Source organism: Enhydra lutris, unplaced genomic scaffold (genome assembly GCF_002288905.1).
Source record: "Enhydra lutris kenyoni isolate GAN:26980312 unplaced genomic scaffold, ASM228890v2 scaffoldscaffold22, whole genome shotgun sequence".
Classification (NCBI taxonomy): Eukaryota; Metazoa; Chordata; class Mammalia; order Carnivora; family Mustelidae; genus Enhydra; species Enhydra lutris.
The window spans coordinates 11,116,672-11,134,185 of record NW_019154106.1 but is presented as its reverse complement, the minus strand read 5'-3'; the positions used below and the strand labels follow the sequence as shown (position 1 = coordinate 11,134,185).

The 17,514-nt window shown below is 42.5% G+C and overlaps 1 protein-coding gene across 1 annotated transcript; it reads left to right on the top strand.

Moving 5' to 3' along the window:
- The first annotated feature begins 1,284 nt into the window (after nt 1-1,284).
- LOC111149517 (membrane-spanning 4-domains subfamily A member 4A-like) lies at nt 1,285-6,863 on the top strand. The gene is given in 8 exon segments (XM_022506614.1): nt 1,285-1,329; nt 3,743-3,931; nt 4,360-4,488; nt 4,680-4,736; nt 5,136-5,178; nt 5,181-5,266; nt 6,039-6,137; nt 6,783-6,863. Coding segments are annotated over 8 exon segments (729 nt in total).
- Nucleotides 6,864-17,514: the final 10,651 nt, after the last annotated feature.

Sequence of the window (17,514 nt, the reverse complement as noted above, 5' to 3'; positions counted from 1 at the left end):
AAATCAGGGACACCTGGGTGGCTCAGTAGGTTAAGCACCTGCCTTCAGCTCAGGTCATGATCCCAGGGTGCTGTGTTCAAGTCCCATATCAGGTTCCTTGATCAGCAGAGATCCCGCTTCTCCCTCTGCCTGCCACTTCCCCTGCTTGTGCACTCTCTCTCTCTCTCCTCCACCCCCTGGCAAATAAATAAAATAAAATAAATTCTTAAAAAAAAGAAAGAAACCACTAATCAGCTTTCAAGAGAGGTGGTACAATTTTATAATAAAAAGGCAAGAACAGGGTGAACAGACATAATGGGAATTGGATGGTGGGACTGATGTGGGGTCATTGAGCAGGATGGACAAGAAAAAATTCTTGAGATGTTTTTGGAGCAAAAAGTTTCTTTTTATGGTAGCACGAGGACAGCGCCTGTGGGCAGAAAGAGCTGCACTGGGATTATGAGACGCAACTGATTATATACTTTTAACTCGGGGTGGGGGGTGGTTGGAGCTATGGGAAGTCTCTAAAGGGATTTCCCTATGTTAAAGAAGACTTACAGGACCCTGGAGGTCTGGTTGTCATCAAGATAAGATCGGTTTTCTTCTCTAGCAAAGCATTAACATTCAGGCAGCTGTGAATTCCTTGAAGAACATCACACTCTGTGTGTCTCAGGCATTTATCAGTGGGCTACAGGTGGTTTAATTTTATCGATGTTTATCGATTTTATCGAAATTTAATTTTATTGATGTTTCTCTTGCCTTGGTTCTCCTCATTAGGATGTCTTCCTCTATCCGTTCCTTACATGAGTGGGATTTAGGAAAGACAGACCAAACAGACTGATAGGGAGCCACATGTATAAGAAATTAGTTGGAGATTCCATTACCTGATTATTGTTAGTGATCCTGCTTAAAGCTCAACCTCTAAAAGAATAGGAGATGATAGGTTTTGCTTTTCCTGAGTAGTCTTCTGCCTCCATGACCTCCTGAGAAGACAGAAATTACTCAGTTAAAATCACCTACTACTCAAAAACTGCCATCCTACCAGAGACTAGGATGAAGGGCATAGGAAATCCCAAGGGAGTAGCGTGTAAGAACTAGGACACTTTCTAGAAATATCAGCCTTCCAGAAGCTTGGAAGATCATTATTACTGCCTGGGATTCTTAATATCACAATAAGGGGACATAGTACTAATTCTAAATATTGCCGGGTAGAAAGGAATGTTTGGGCACGTGACTGATCCCTAAGTGGAAGCAAATCTTTGAGCTTCAGGTTTTGTGACTTGACCTGTCCCTGTGGGTAAAGACATGGATCCCACAGAGTTGCCCTCAGAAGACAGTTCTTATGCACAGGTAGGTGGGCTTAGCCTTGAAAGCTTTTTGTTTTGTTTTAATATCTGTTAATATGAATGTCTGACAACTGAAGCTTTGACTTTGAGAGGTGTTCATTTCAAACAGGCATCCCCTCAAAGACAGTTGTCCAGAATAAACCACTGCCAGCCACACGGTAAGCCGCCAGGACTCCTCTGGCACTGAATCCTTTTTTTAGAGTTCTTTGTTGATTTCCCTAACTGATCATTTGGGCCACATGTTTTTTTTCTCTTCCCAGTGCTTTAAATTCCTGCTCTTGTGTTTTAAATTCTCCAGTAGAGAATGAGTTCCCCAAATCCTAGGTCCTCACCCTCGTCCCCAATAAAAGCAGAACCCTAGACCCCTGCTCCCCGCTTCTCTCCCATCCTTGACCTTGCTGTGTGCCCCCAGTGCACTGTGTAATTTCCAGGTCTTTCCCGATGATTGCTGCTGAAGGACATTTTGCAATTCTAATAACCACAAAGGTTGGTCCAGCCCTAACATTGGTTTGGAAAGGGGATATGTCTGTGGGAGGCTCAGTGGAGCCCAGATGAGTGTTTCCAGGCATTTCTAGCCTATTACCCTACTATAGATGGTCTGAGGTTGCGCAGAACTCCGGAACTGCATGGTGGTAAGAAGATTCACACCATGGAGGAGGGATTTGTCAGTATTAGACTCACAACAACACAGCTTGTCCAAGAGAGGACGATTCTTGTGGGGTTGCTGTGTGGGTTATAGCCTAAAACCAAAACTGTCCCCCAAGGCATCTTATCATATGGAAAAGAACTTGCAAGCCCAAATAGGGAGGGTAGAGGGAGCACTTTCTCAGGGGCGTGGATACCGCGGGAAATCCGCCTACAAGGACCACGGAGCTGTAGAGAACTGACTAGGTATTCTAATACAACACATCACTACCATCATCATTGGGCTTTTACTCTTATTTAGGAAATACTGTTGGATATTGGTGGAAAGCTGATGTCTTTGAGACTCAGTGTGCCAGCTGGTGAGAGGACCAGTTAAGGGAAGGAAGGAATGAATTTGTGAGAGAGATAGAATCTACATAAATGATCACTGTTCTTCACAGGCACATACGCCATGAATAACTAGGAAATACTTCTTTGTGGCACATCTGGCTAGAATTAGAAGGAAGAACCGCGCCACTTTTATTTAGTGAAGTGGGTATGCCCTGGGTTACGAGTCTAGAAAAATCACATAGATTATGCTAAAAATTCCTGATACAACCAGAAAGTTTAATATGGAAAGTGTATTGCATAGTTAAAAATGTTATGTCATAAAATCAACTGATCATATAAAATGACATAAAATGGCATTAATTAAAGCAAGGGCTTCAGCAAAGCTTTGGTTTATGAAAACTTATGAAATCAGGGTAGCGTGCACCCAAATAAGTGAGGATCTGGCATGCACCGACTTCTGCGTAGAACTCAGGAGGAACGCAGCAGTGGGGAGGAGGTGACGTGGAGAACACGTGCACACTCCGTTACAGTTTTCGGGGCGTGAGAAGTGGAGTTAGATTATTATCTTCGGGATGTATTACCAAGATGAAGAACATCACAGATACTTATCTGGCAGGTTGAATGAGATAAGTCACAGGAAACAAATGGCCAACACAAGACTCTGGGCAATGTTTTCTTCACACTTAATACATCAGAGCAGGCCACTGTCTTTGAACACTGTCAACTAGAAACCACACACCAGAAGGGACCATAACCCATTTGTGTGTACTGAGGAGATGCAAAGGTAGGAAGAAATCTTTTCTTGTCTTAACCCCATGTTTTGTCTCTGAGAAGGCGTCTAGGTGGGAGGGATGGATACAAGTGTTTAGACTATGGGGCTCCCTATAAGTCAAGCTAGAGGAACTTTGTGAATGGAAAACTCTTGCTTGAAGTCTTGCTGTGAATGGGTAGTTGCTTTTGTTTCTGGAAGATGAGGGGGAGAGGTAGATATCTGGGTTTCGGTCTTACAGTGTTAGCTAGACTCCCTGCTTTAGGATCAATAACGTGTGTACACTCCCGAAGTTTGGAAGCTGTAATTTAGTCTAGATTTATCTGCTTGGGTAGGTATGGGAAAAATCTGGGTTATGCCCTAATCAAAACATAGAAGTAGGGCGCCTGGGTGGCTCAGTGGTTTAAGCCACTGCCTTCGGCTCAGGTCATGGTCTCAGGGTCCTGGGATCGAGTCCCGCGTCGGGCTCTCTGCTCGGCAGGGAGCCTGCTTCCCTCCTCTCTCTGCCTGCCTCTCTGTCTACTTGTGATCTCTCTCTGTCAAATAAATAAAAAAAAAAAAAAAAAAAAAAACATAGAAGTAAAATGTGGTATATTTCTTAAAGACACAAATCCCTTGCCATTGGATTTTGCTATTGAACAAGGAAGATATTTAAATGTGAATCTATGCTGAGAGTGTTTTCTTTCCTGGTGTCAACAGCAACACAGGGACGTTGGAGGCAGAGACAGCCCAGGACTACACAATAAACCTTCCTGAGAGTGAGAGTATAAGCCAGCTGTGCCACCTGGGTGCCTGGGTTTTGCCCTCCCAGCAGCAGAAGAATCTGCTGCTCTTCCTGAAGGGACAGCCACAGGTCCTAGGGGTGAGTGGGCACAAGATCAGCGCACGGGCTGTGGGGAGAGGAATGACTTCCAAGATGGCACTGGGATTTCCTCATGACACTCCAGTTCTCTAGATCATTGATTGAGGTGGACTGAGTGGAGCCTTCCTGAGCTGCACAAACCTTATAGATTCAAGAAGTGGAAAGAAGTGTAAAGCTGTCCATCACTGGAATTAAAAAAAAAAATTGTCTCTATTTAGGTAGCAATTACATGAAAAAATAGTTTTAACCTACTGTCAATGTCCTGCACTGGACAAGGAAAAAGACTTGATGGGTATCCTGTTATCTTCCTGGGAGATCGTCTCAGGCCTGGGGGTCTCAGAGGTGGGAGAGAAGTTAGTGTGCACTGATCTGAGAGAGAATCTTCCTCCTGAAAAGCTGCACCCTCAAGGATGTCTTTTACCCTCCAGGTGGCTCAGATCCTCATTGGACTAATAATGCTGTGCCTGGGTGTGACAATCAGTCCTTTTCCTCCATTTGAGTACAGAATTCGTTACATGGCCACTAAAACAGGCTATCACATATGGGGATCCTTCTCTGTGAGTATTAGCGATTGTTCCAGCATTTGCAATTTTTCAGGTACCTGCAATACCTTCATCCTTCTCTCTCAAAAATCCACACACTGCTGTGTAGGTCCCAAGCTCGGACTGACTGTTTGGGGAGCAAGGAGGCTGTTGTAAGGACGGGAGGGCAGGGGCAAGCCCTCAGTGAGTTCTCTCTCTTCGGTCAGTTCCTCACATCTGGAGCACTGTCCATTGCTGTGGGAAGAAAAGTAACCAGGTGTCTGGTAAGTGTCTCACTGGTGAGGCTCAGGTAGGTCTAGTGAAACAAGGAATTGCTCAGCTACAAGGCTATGGCACATAGAAACTTGTTGGTTCTCTAAAGGACCCTAGAAGTGTTTGGGGGCATCCCCTACAAGTGCTTCCTCCATGGCACGTAGGCAAGAATGAAGGGCTTAGCTCTGTGCTGTGTGAAGTTCCATGGGCACATGTTTCCTGTGCCTAAGACTGAGGCAGCCAAAACTGTAACTGTGCCAGGGGCCCATCCTTATTCCGTAGACTGGGGAAGATCCCCAAGCAAATTCCCATATTCAACTCAGAGCAGCTGAATGGTCCTGACTGACAAGTCGAACACAGGAAGAACAGGAGAAGGGTTTGCAATAAATTCTCTCTCTCATTCTTTTCAGATCCAATGCAGCCTGGGATTGAATACAGTCAGTGCTATTGTAGCATAATTGGCACAATTATGATAATTTTTGAAGAAATATTCATATATGGAAATGTGATATGGAGGTCTTCCTATGGAAGTTTATTTACAGTAGGTATATCCTGTTCTTTTAATGGAAATCTGTAAACTGGTCTTGTCTGAATTTTCCTCTGTGAATTCTCACCGCAGAACTGACCACAGCCACTGGTTATGTAGATGCTGGACACCCTCTTGAAGGCGAAGGGATCTAGGCCTTTGCGTCTTGCCAGGAGCACTGAGCAAAAAAGTTAGCTTTTCAATACCATTCATGTCTGAAATCTCTGATGTGTGGTCGGTGAGTGGAAAATTCTGTGAGAACTCAGTTCTCTGAGGGACACTTTTCTTATGATTTTAAAAACTATCTGAGGAGAAAAAGAAAACTGGTATTCTGGGTGCTCTGTGAGGTTCAGAGATTCTGAACAACCAGCTGAAGTGATGGGGGAGTGTGCATTCATATTCTTAAATGCATGTGCAGCCAGAGAGGGGGAGAAGTTCAGGGGGTTAAACTCAGGCTGTTCTAAGAAACAATTGCTGAGAGACCGAAGGAGACATGTAAGCCAAGAAGTCAGCCCTGGTCATGAGACATGGGGCGGAGTCAAGCAAACAAACGAAAATCAGTATGGACATGCCCGGAATTACCCGATGTTCTTGAGCCTGTGAGGAAAAGAGGAGAATTCTAATGATCCATTTTCAAGTTGTTCATTTGGTATATTTGAATTGGGAGAAAATTCAGGAATCCACCAGATGTGAAATTTGGCCAACAAGCTCTGCCCGATTCTCTCCTCTTACAACTCCTGCTTTTCTGTCTTCTATAACTTGTGGGGATTTTCCATCTGTTTTGCAGGGAATGCTGACTGGAATGGTGTTCCTCTCTCTGGCAGAAGGCTGCATCGCTTTGTCTCTCTGTATCTGTGCATGCAAGGTGGCCTGTTCTGTCAACAAGGTGAGTGCTCTGGGTCTTTATGGGTTCTCTCTCTCCTCTCTGCCTCCGTGTGTGTGTGCGTGTGTGTGTGGGGGGGTGTCCTCTTTTTGTTGGGGGGTATTAGGAAGAGAAAGTGGGAAAATGTTGTTTCATATATAAATCTTTATCATCTTTGAAGGAGATAGCACAGGTGGACAGGGAGGGAAATGGCCAACCATACTCAGCCAAAGAACTGTCCCTAGACCCTGAAGAGTCCTCTTTTTCTTTTTCTTTTTTTTTTTTTAAAGATTTTATTTTTATTTATTTGACAGACAGAGATCACAAGAGCAGCTGGCAGAGAGAGAGAGAGGAGGAAGCAGGCTCCCTGCTGAGCAGAGAGCCTGATGTGGGGCTCGATCCCAGGACCCTGGGATCATGACCTGAGCCAAAGGCAGAGGCTTTAACCCACTGAGCCACCCAGGCGCCCCAAGTCCTCTTTTTCTGATAGGCAGTTCGTTTGTGGTATTGTTGAAGGAATAGAGGGTTAAAGCAAGAACGAGAACATAGACCCACCAAGTATCAGGATTCTGAAGGAAAGTGTTGAGAGACCATATTGTTCCTAAGCATGTGGGACAACTTCCCCCTAACTGTAGACTATAAGGATTCAATGTTCTGATTTTTCCACAGGTGGTGGTTTTCTTACTGAATAATGACAACAACCCCTCAGTAGTCTCTCCTGAACATGTGTATGATGAGGTCACATTTTAGTAGATCACGGTGGTTTGGCATTTCCAATCAGTTTGACCTATTAATTCTCCCTTGTTTGGCTGTTTACCACATACAACCAAGACTGTGAGAATACACCTGCCTGACTGTCCTTAAGTTTATATACCTGGGATCCATCTGTGGGTGGAAACACAGTATAATAAAGATTTATTTTATTTGCTGATGAGGATTTTTCTTTTTATTGCCCACCATGCCATTGACCAGCTTTTCAAGGAATCATAAAACAGTTCAGTCTATGGTCCCCAAATCTGCATAAATAGAAATAAATTGTTTGATTCAGATTTTCTCGTATCAGTCCACGCTGTGCCAAATCTTTCACAGGAGACAAAGAAATACACGTTGATTATTTCCTATTCCAACAGCTCTGTGTGTCCCTATTTTTTTTTTAGATTCTGCCCCCCTGGCTGAAGATTCAGGACATTTCTACTGCCAATGATTTCTTAGTCAAGGTCAAGCAAAATATTACTTATATTTTTCTTCCTGGGTTCCTTGATACCCCTCTCAGATACAGGCATTTTGGGATTCAGAATAGCCCCACAAAACTCTTTAGATCCTGATTCCTAGAACCATTGCATATATTACATGGCAAATGGGAGTCAAACATTGCAAAAATAATTAAGATTGCGAATCCTGGGTTGTCTCTCAGGCCCAATATAATCATATGGGTTCTTAAAAGTAGAGAACTTTTCCTGGTTGTGGACATGGAGGTGATATGACAATGAAAGAAGAGTCAGAGATCCAGTGTGACAAGGGCCTGACCCACCATTGCTGGCTTTGAAGGGGCTGGTGTCAGGGGATGTGATTATACTGGGCCCAAGAGACAATTCAGGAGACTCTCCTTATTTTCATCTTAATGAATTAATAATTATATTTCATTAACCAAATATATAACATTTATTTATTTTATTTAATTTAACATATAATATTTTATATAATTAAATATAATTAAATATAATAATTTAATTAAATATATAACATTTATTTGTTTATTTATTTTTAGAGGGTGAGAAAATGCCAGTTGAGTGCGGGAGGGGCAAAGGGAGAGAGAGAATCTTGGGTAGGCTCCATGCCCAGCATGTAGCCTGACATGGAGCTCAATTTCACAACCCTGAGATCATGACGTCAGCCAAAATCAAGAGTCAGGTGCTCAACTGGCTGAGCCACCCAGGTGCCTCCTCCCTATTTTAAAGTCAGATTAAGCAGCAATCCTCATTCATCCTGTCTGAGGAGCCACTGGTTTTCCTTCCAGTTAATAAATGACAGATGATATAAATATAGACTGGCGGAAAACATAATCATTGAAATCATAAAATCTTAAGTGAAATTAATAGGGAGAAAGGTAAAATTGGACTCATAACTCACATCATATAAAAGGCACTTCCATATGAATAATGGATTTAGGAAAGAAAATCATTACAAAGTCTAGAAGGCAGTGTAGAATGATGTAGTACTATGTTGAGGCACAGAAAAATTTCTCAAGCAAGATGAATAGAACTTGCCTGAAAGTATGTTTCATTACAGTAGGTGCAAAATTAATTCTTCAATTAAAAAGAAACAAAAAGAGAGTGAAAAATCAAGAAGTAACTTTCTAAGGCATAATTGCAATACACAAAACATCAACAGGATTAATGTGTAGCATCTTTAAAAAAAAGATTTTATTTATCAGTTTGAGAAAGAGAAAGTGAGAGAGAGCATGAGCAAGAGGAAGGGTAGAGGGAGAGGGAGAAGCAGGTTCTCTGCTGAGCAGGGAGCCCCATGTGGGACTTGATCCCAGGACCCTGGGATCATGAACTGAACCAAAGGCAGATGCTTAACTGACTGAGCCACCCAGGCGCCCCTATTGTGCAGAATCTTTACAGACTTCAACAAATCAACTTTTTAAAAAAGACATAGAAAGGGGCAAAAAAATATTAACAGGGACATCATAGAAGAGAATATGCAGATAACAAAGAAGCACAAGAAAATCCACCTTATCAGTCTTCAGGGAAATGTAAATTAGGTCCATAGTGGGGGCACAACTTCCTGCCAACTAGGAAACCTGATGACACCAGCTGATGGCTAAGATGTCGATTAATGTGAACATTTACTCTTATTTTGAGGGAGACATTTGATTTAAAAAACATTCCAGATAACAATTTTAAATTTTCTCATAAAGTTACATACCATGTTTTCCTAAGAACCAGTTCTTGCTCTCCTAGCTATAGACCCAAGGGTATACTTGTTTTTTTCTTTTTTTTAAGATTTTGTTTATTTATTTGAGAGAGAAAGAGGGAGACAAAGAAAAGGACAAGAGAGTGTAGGGTCAGAGGAAGAATCAGACTCCCTGCTGAGCAGGGAGATCAATGTGGGGCTGGATCTTGGGACTCGAGGATCATGACCTGAGCAGAAGGCAGATGCTTGGCCAACTGAGCCATCCAGCTACTCCCCCCTCCACACCCCGAACTAAGGTATACTTGCACACATGTAGACTAGGACTCAGGCACCAAAAGGTATTTTTTTTAAAGGTTTTATTTATTTATTAAAGAGAGGAGAGATTGCAAGCTGGAGGGATAGGGAGAGAGAATCTGAAGCAGACTCTACACTGAGCATAGAGCTCAGTGGGAGGCTTGATCTCATGATCACGAGACCATGACCTGAGCTGAAATCAAGAGTCAGTTGCTTAAACTACTGAGCCACCCAGGAGCCCCACTGAAACGTATTTTAAAGCAAGGATGGTGACAGCATACAATTGAAATAATGCAAACATCCCATTGAACGTAATGGATAAAACACATACACACACACACACACACACATGCCTAGAGAGAGAGAGAGAGAGAGAGAGAGAGGGCAGTATGTATGTGTCCAGGAACATTATAAGGCAATGAACATGAATGAACCAGAACTCCATGTGGCAACCTCAATGAGTCTATTTTGAAGTGAAGAAAAGGAAGGGTGCTAAGGGGACCAAAGAGGGACATGCCTGTCAGAGGAAGTAGAGTAATGGTGTGTATGGTCTATCATCATGGGAAGATTCTCAGACCAAGGAGAGAAGGGATTCTGATTATTTCTGAAAATGGTAATTAGGCCTAACCAATTAACATTTGAGCTTTCTTCATTATTTTTCTTTTTTGTTTTGTTTCCATTTTCTTTGGTAAATCCAGTTACAAGAATCTTTTTCCTTAAACTTTCTTTTTTAAAGATATTTATTTATTTGAGAGAGAGAGCCAGAGAGAGTGACAGAGAGCAGGAGCAGGGAGGAGAGGGAGACATAGGCTTCCTGCTGAACAGGGAGACTGACATGAGGCTTGACCCCAGGACCCTGGGATTGTGCCCTGAGCTGAAGGCAGACACGTAACTGACTGAGCCACCTAGGTGCCCTGAGAATCTTTTTCTTTAAATCACCAGCCCATGATCTTTATGAGAATGAATGTGGCATTTGCAATACTACCTCCTTAAATGGTTCTGTTCACATTTCATTGGGATAAAGCATGTGGAAGGGGGTTCTCTACTTCCTATGAAAAGCGAGCATTGTCGTGTGAAGAACAGTGCATGAACAGACTCCCCCACAACAGAGTCAGGTTTGAACCATGGCCAAACTACATATGAGTGGTGTGACCTACAGCAGATCTTGTCTTTGCTAATCCTGAATTACCCATCTATAGAATAGGGGTAGCTACTAGGGGATGTGCTATGGCTGGAGGGTTGCTTTCTCTTCTATGGTGTTTCCTTCCATGGGGAGGGAGCTCCATCAGAGCATCTGTCTTATGCATCGCTATCTACTTCCGCAGAAAGGAAGAGGCAGTGTGGTACGTTTGGGAAGAGAAACCAGGCATAATGTAGACAGTCACTGCTCCCTCTGGAAGAGTAAGCTGACTGCAAAGCTTACAAAAATGTAGTACATGACAGTGGCTAACCTTGTGTGGGTCCTGCCTTGCTATGACTTTGCATGGTTGTGTCATTCTGAGACCCATTCTTGGGAAATCTAGAAGCCACCAGTTATAAGCCACATCGGCCAGTATCAGATTTACTGATCTTCTGTTTTACTCTCTCATTTTCTAAAAGGTGAGAAACATGATGAAGGACGATAAATAATATTTACTGGGTGTCCCTCAAATCTCAATCCTTGATGCTTAAGTCAGGGCCACTGAAAAGGAAATAAAACTACTATCTTGGGTCACAGAATGATGCGCACAGATAGAAACTTCTTGCGGGGCATGGAGGATGGACTTACCCTTTTGCGGTCCTGTAGAGGGGCCTTGTGGGGTTTCTACCTTGACAGTCATCTAGCTCGTAAGAGCATGGTCCCTTGATGGATAGTTACATCTGTAAACTATAAAAGAACCAATAGGAGATATTTATAACTATATCTATACCTAGCTGTGTATCTATCTAACTAACAAAAGAGGAGAAAGAGTTTTTTATTTTATTTTATTTTATTTTTAAAAAGATTTTATTTATTTATTTGACAGAGAGAGATCACAAGTAGGCAGAGAGTCAGGTAGAGAGAGAGGGGGAAACAGGCTCCCTGTCGAGCAGAGAGTCCGATGTGGGGCTCGATCCCAGGACCCCGAGATCATGACCTAAGCCAAAGGCAGAGGCTCAACCCACTGAGCCACCCAGTGCCCCAAGAGTTGTTTATTTTAAAGAATTGACTCACGTAATTATGGAGGCTGGCAAATCTAAAATCTGCAGGGTAGGATAATGGAGGGTCTTCAGCTCTACTCAAGCCCTCTAATTTAAATGTTAAACTCATCTAAAAAATACCTTCACAGAGACAACTAAAAGAATGGTTTGACCAAATATTTGCATCCTGCAGCCTAGCCAAGTTGACACAGCATTATCCATCACAGTAAACATGTAGGAGGAATTTCTCAGTACAGAAACGAACTCACCATGCTAACAAAGACAGTAGGGTATCAGCTACCGCAGGATGAAAAGAATTCCCAAGTAGGCTTTTACATATTAAGGAGTAGAAAATTATTCTATCCTGCAGCTCAGGAGAGTCGTCTGTGTCTCTCGAAGCACTGGTGAGCTTGTAATTCAAACAGGCAGTTTCGGGTCTGGGAAGGCACCAGGGAGTAACGTGCACTGAGAAGCAAGCAGAATAGGGCAGACTGACTGACCTTGAAACCCCGAGGTGTGTGCAGAGGCTCAAAAGTCCTACTCAAATATTACGACTGTGCATTTCTAAAGAGTACACTGGTTGTAGATACGCTGATTGGCATTTACTGTTTCCTGAAGAAATATGCTGGAGAGAGGTTGGTGTTCAGTCTCTAGGTGAAGGCTTTCTGACGGACACAACCTTCTAGCCTCTGTCAGAGACAGGCGCAATTCAAGCACCAATTAAAAGGTGCTTCTATGAAAAAGACGTATTTAGAGGCACACAAAGCACAAGGCGGCCTAACACGATATACCGCCTCTGGACAGAGACATGGGGAGAAAATGCTTCTCAAAGCCTGGGGCATGCAAGGGTTAAGAAAGGCAACGTTTTGGAAAAGTCATGGCGGAAGCATCAGGAACTGCGTAGGTCCTTGAGCCAAATGTGAAGCAAGGGTTTTAGTTTAGGAATCTGCTGAGGGTGATTCTCCAGCTGAAACAAGTGACACAGTCCGGAAGCCACCATCATGGAAGGCCGGTTTCACGGTCCTCATCGCCCCTTGTTAGAGAGATGGAAGGATCTGTGGTGGTGTAGCGTTGCGAATGGCAGGTTCGGAAGAGGTAGGAGGGGCCCTGCCCAGACACAGAACCTAAAGACCATATTGTGTGATGGGAATAGAAGCCAGAAATTTCTTTCATAAACCTTAAAACAGATGTAGTGAAAGAATTAGAAATTATTATTTTTGTAGTGGGGGAGGAGCAGAGGGAGACGGAGAGAGAACATCTTAAGCAGGGTCCACGCTCAGCACAGAGCCTGACATTGAGATCAGGACCTGAGCTGAAATCAAGAGTCGGTTGCTTAACTGACCAAGCCACCCAGATGCCCCAGAATTAGAAATTATTGTATTAACCTGGATCCTCCCTAACACAAGTCTTTTGTTTGCATCCAGAATTTCTGCTCAAAACAAACAAATAAACAAAAAAACAAAACAAAAAACATTCCTCTAGCTTAGCTAACAACTTTGGTCACCGGATGGCATGAGCAGGTCCACATCGGAAGCTGAGTCTGGGTCCGGGAGAAGCATGCCTGACAAGAATGCAAAATCCTCAGTATGAGAGCCGAGGCAAGATTGGGGGTTCAAGAGAAAGGGAGAGGTTGACCTGACAAAACCAAGGAATTCATACTTGGAGAAAGGAGAGGGACAGCTCTGAGCAATGCCTGGGTAGTTCTTACACCGGGTTGGCACAGTGATGTCAGAGCCATACATCCCTGTGTGAGCATGTGGGCATGACTTCAGATGCTTGGACTCCCCCAGGAGGATGAAGGGCCACCATCTGGGAAGAGGTCAATCGATTTCTCCTTTCACATCCTGTCTCAGAGCAAATCCAAGAGAAACTTCTAACTAAGCCCATACTGTTATTTTTTTTTCCAACTTACTGAAGTGAAATTCACATAAATTAAAGTTAACCATGTTAAATTGAAAAATTCAGGGGCATTTAGTACATTTACAATGTCACACAGCCATCACTCTACCTGGTTGTGTCACTCCAAAATAAAACATGTACCCAATAAGCTGGTTCTCCCCCATTCCTCTCTCCCTCGTTTCCTGACAGCTATGGGTCCACAAGCTGCCTTTGTGGTTTTACCTATTCTGTATGTTTCATATGTATGGAATCATAAAATATCTACCACATTTCATGTCTGGCTTCTTTCACGTAGCATAATATTTTCAGCTCATCCATACTTTAACAGGAATTTAAATAAAGCAGAGAATAGGGCAAAATAGGAAGTCAGTATCAGGCCTGATGGCATATTGGCTACTACTTACTGAGCTTTTAATATGTACCAGGATTTGTAGATGTATAAAGTACCTTCTAGACAAAATGTTCTTCATAGACAAAATATTGTTTTTCCTCAAAATAGCCTTCTGATTTAGGTCTACTAGAGTCCTCATTTTAGAGACCATGGAGATAATAAATAATTTCTAAGATCACAGATTAACGGCACCGGCTGCCAGTTAGAGGCTGGTTCCTTTAAAATGCATTCTTCACTGCTTGAGTAGGTGTACCTTTCATTACAGAACCTTCAGAGAAAGCCAGGCTTGAATATGAGTGGAGGAAGGAAAATGAGATTAGTTACAGCAGAGCACTCTTTCCTTAGAGATAGCCCTTTCATACTCAACTACCCTATTCCCATCTTTACATGTGTCTAGTATGTATCTAATGGGCGTAGATGTCTTATCTCTGTTTTATATTCTTGCAAGCCAGGTGACAAGTCCTTTTTATCTCTGAGCAAATTATTCCTGAGATCAGTATGTACATATGCCTATTATTTGCTTCCTGTAATAGGATAGGAGCCAGACTGATGGGGTTTCTATGCAGCCCCACACTGAAGTCAGGGCTGTAGGAGACAAATGGACAAGGAGCTCATCCCATGTTGATCCAGGGTCTCTACAGTGAACCTTGTTAGCTGACAGCACAGGAAGTGGCCATGATGGTGGCCCTATGGAGTTCCATTATCCTTGTAGACCAAGGACTGCTGCTATATTCCTTGAATATACATAAATGAGAATAGGAGGTGATGGAAAATACACTTTTTTTTTCCCTGTAGCTGCTGTTGTTTAATTCAGAGGTCTCTGACCACTAGGAATCACGACTGGAAGGGATGAAGTAGACTGCCTACACTCAGAGATCCTAGTTTTTTAAAACAGGTACATGGACTGGGTGGAGCTGTTTCCTTTGATGAGAGGAGCATGTTTTGAGAGTGGGAAGGAAGGGAGCCATTGGGTAATTTTGTAACCAGAATTATAGGTGGCAGAGGAAACTGGTTCTTGCCCAGAATCTATTTTGCTCTCCATTCTGGGCATGGACTTTAACTACATTTAACAACCGCTGCTGGTAGTTCTATATCACGGCCACGTTCTGGAACATTATTGACAGTAAGGCATACCAGGCCAGGGGCAAGAACTGTCGTGGTGACCTCTGTTGTGTCTTTCTTACAGTTTGCTGCGCATACATACAGGGTTTTAAGGAATGACAAAGACCAGATAGAAGAAGTTAGGTTCACTGGATCACAACCTAGGGGAAAGCTGCCTCTGGGCAGGGGCTCCCAATGTGAATTATTATGCCTGAGAAATGAGAAACACCTTACACATGTAAGGTGTTAGACTTCCATGTGTCTGTTGCAGGGTCTATGCTCATCACACCACTTTCTACTTTCTGTATACCTGGCACAAGGCACTTAAATTCTTTGGGTTTCATTTTCCTAATTGGTAAAAGGGTTCTTTATAAGCACTGTCCTTGAAAAAAATGTGAGGATTAAATAATTTAATAGATTTAAAGTTTTTAGGACAAATCTTGGCATGTACTAAGCACTAGATAATATTAATAATTATCTCTTAAAGAACCCTCATTTGATCTCCAGAATGCTAGGTCTTCAGAAATAGCCCTTTGCTTTGTTTGTTTGTTTGTTTTGTCTTTTTATTTTTTCTCTAGTAATTTTCATTTTGAAAACATTTCCTATCTTAGACATACAATTAATAAAAAATGAGTTGTACTCATTGGGACCTCTGATTAATGGTGTGTTTAACTTTTAATTGAGCTGTTGTTCTGTCTTTTAAACTCTATGAAAGATCAGATTTCTTGATTTCTTAATGACCAAGGGTGAGGGCAGGCCCTGGTCTGAGGGAACTCAAAGATACAAGGTATCTAAGAAGATTAGTGAGTTTTGTTTACTTGGTTGTGAAATAGTCCCTCGCTAAAGGTTGGCATGACTTGCTCGTGAGAGTTAAACAATCTTAAATATTCATCTAACATTCACAGTCAGATTAGGCCCTAAAAGGGGAACTTTCCAGGGTACCTCATCTTCACTAAAGAACATGGAAGATTTGAAAATAGTGTTTGTCATCTAGCCACTGCAGGACTGGGGAGAGAATCAAGCTAATTTCCACTTCTCACCCTCTTAGAGAGTCAGTAACACGCATAGCAGAGACCCACACAGAGTGCGGCAGAGATCGTTCTCCTTGTATCCTCTGGATATTTGTAGAATAGCTGTTCTTCCTCTAACATGAGATGATTTGGGGGAACTAAAGCTAGGTGTGGTAAGATCTCACCCTCTAGATCGGGGAGTGGATGGGATGAAACCTGGTAGAACCTTCACTGGACAACTAGAAACACAAGACTGAGCAATCTGGGTCTAGTAGTAGGAAGACTTGAAGCCTCAATTGTTACTTTTTGAGACTATCCAAACAGATTGTAAGGCTGTCTCACATGCAGGAAAGAGCATATTCTTAGTTTTACAAGTGACAGGGGTGATTCACGAACTTCTGAAAAGAAAACACTGATTCTTGTGAGAGTAAAGGCAGCTAGAAAAATTGTCTGAAGAACTGGGTCTTCATCCAGCCATCTAGCCATCTCCATCCAGCCATCTAGCCATCTCCATCCAGCCACCTAACCATCTCCATCCAGCCATCCAACTGTCTCCATCCACCCATCTAGCCATCTCCATCCAGCCATCTAGCCATATTCTGGAGGAACAGTCCTCAGGCCTGCTAATAATGTCTTAAAAACAAAACAAAACTCTTTATTGACATATAACTTTCATATAAAATACTAGTTATTTTGAGATTAAAATTTGGAATGTTTTGACTTATATATACAATCATGAATCATGATCACAATCAAGATAATGAATGTAAACCTCACTCCCCACAAAATTCCTGCCCCTCCTCACCCCCATGCTCATCTCCATAAATAATTGACTTAATTTCTGTTGCTCCAGATTAGTTTGCCATTTTGGAACTTTGTATAAATGGAATCATACAGCTGGTAATTTTTCTGTCTGTCTTCTTTCACTCGGCATAATTAAATTGAAATTCACCCATGTTGCATTGTCTGTGGACAGTTCATTCCTTTTTAATTGCTCCGTGGTAGGATTTCACTGTTTGGATATGCCACAATCTGTTTATCCACTTACTTGTTAACAGACACTGGAAGTGTTTCCAGTTGGGGCGATTACAAATAAAGCTGCTATTGACATTTGTGTACAAGCCTTTGTATTAACATACGCCTTTGGGGGCGCCTGGGTGGCTCAGTCGGTTAAGCAACTGCCTTCGGTTCAGGTCATGATCCCAGAGTCCTGGGATCGAGTCCCACATCAGGCTCCCAGCTCCATGGGGAGTCTGCTTCTCCCTCTGACCTCCCCTCTCATGCTCTCTCACTCTCTCTCTCTCAAATAAATAAATAAAATCTTAAAACAAAAAACAAAACAAAAAAAACCCCCATATACCTTTATTTCTCTTGGGTATCTACCCAGAACGGAATATCTGGATGATTAGCAGGTGTTTAAATTTTTAAGAAACTGCCAGAATGTTTTCCAGTGTAATTGGATCATTTCACATCCCCACCAACCGTGTATGGGAGTTTCTATTCTCCATGTATATCTGGATGATTAGCAGGTGTTTAAATTTTTAAGAAACTGCCAGAATGTTTTCCAGTGTAATTGGATCATTTCACATCCCCACCAACCGTGTATGGGAGTTTCTATTCTCCATGT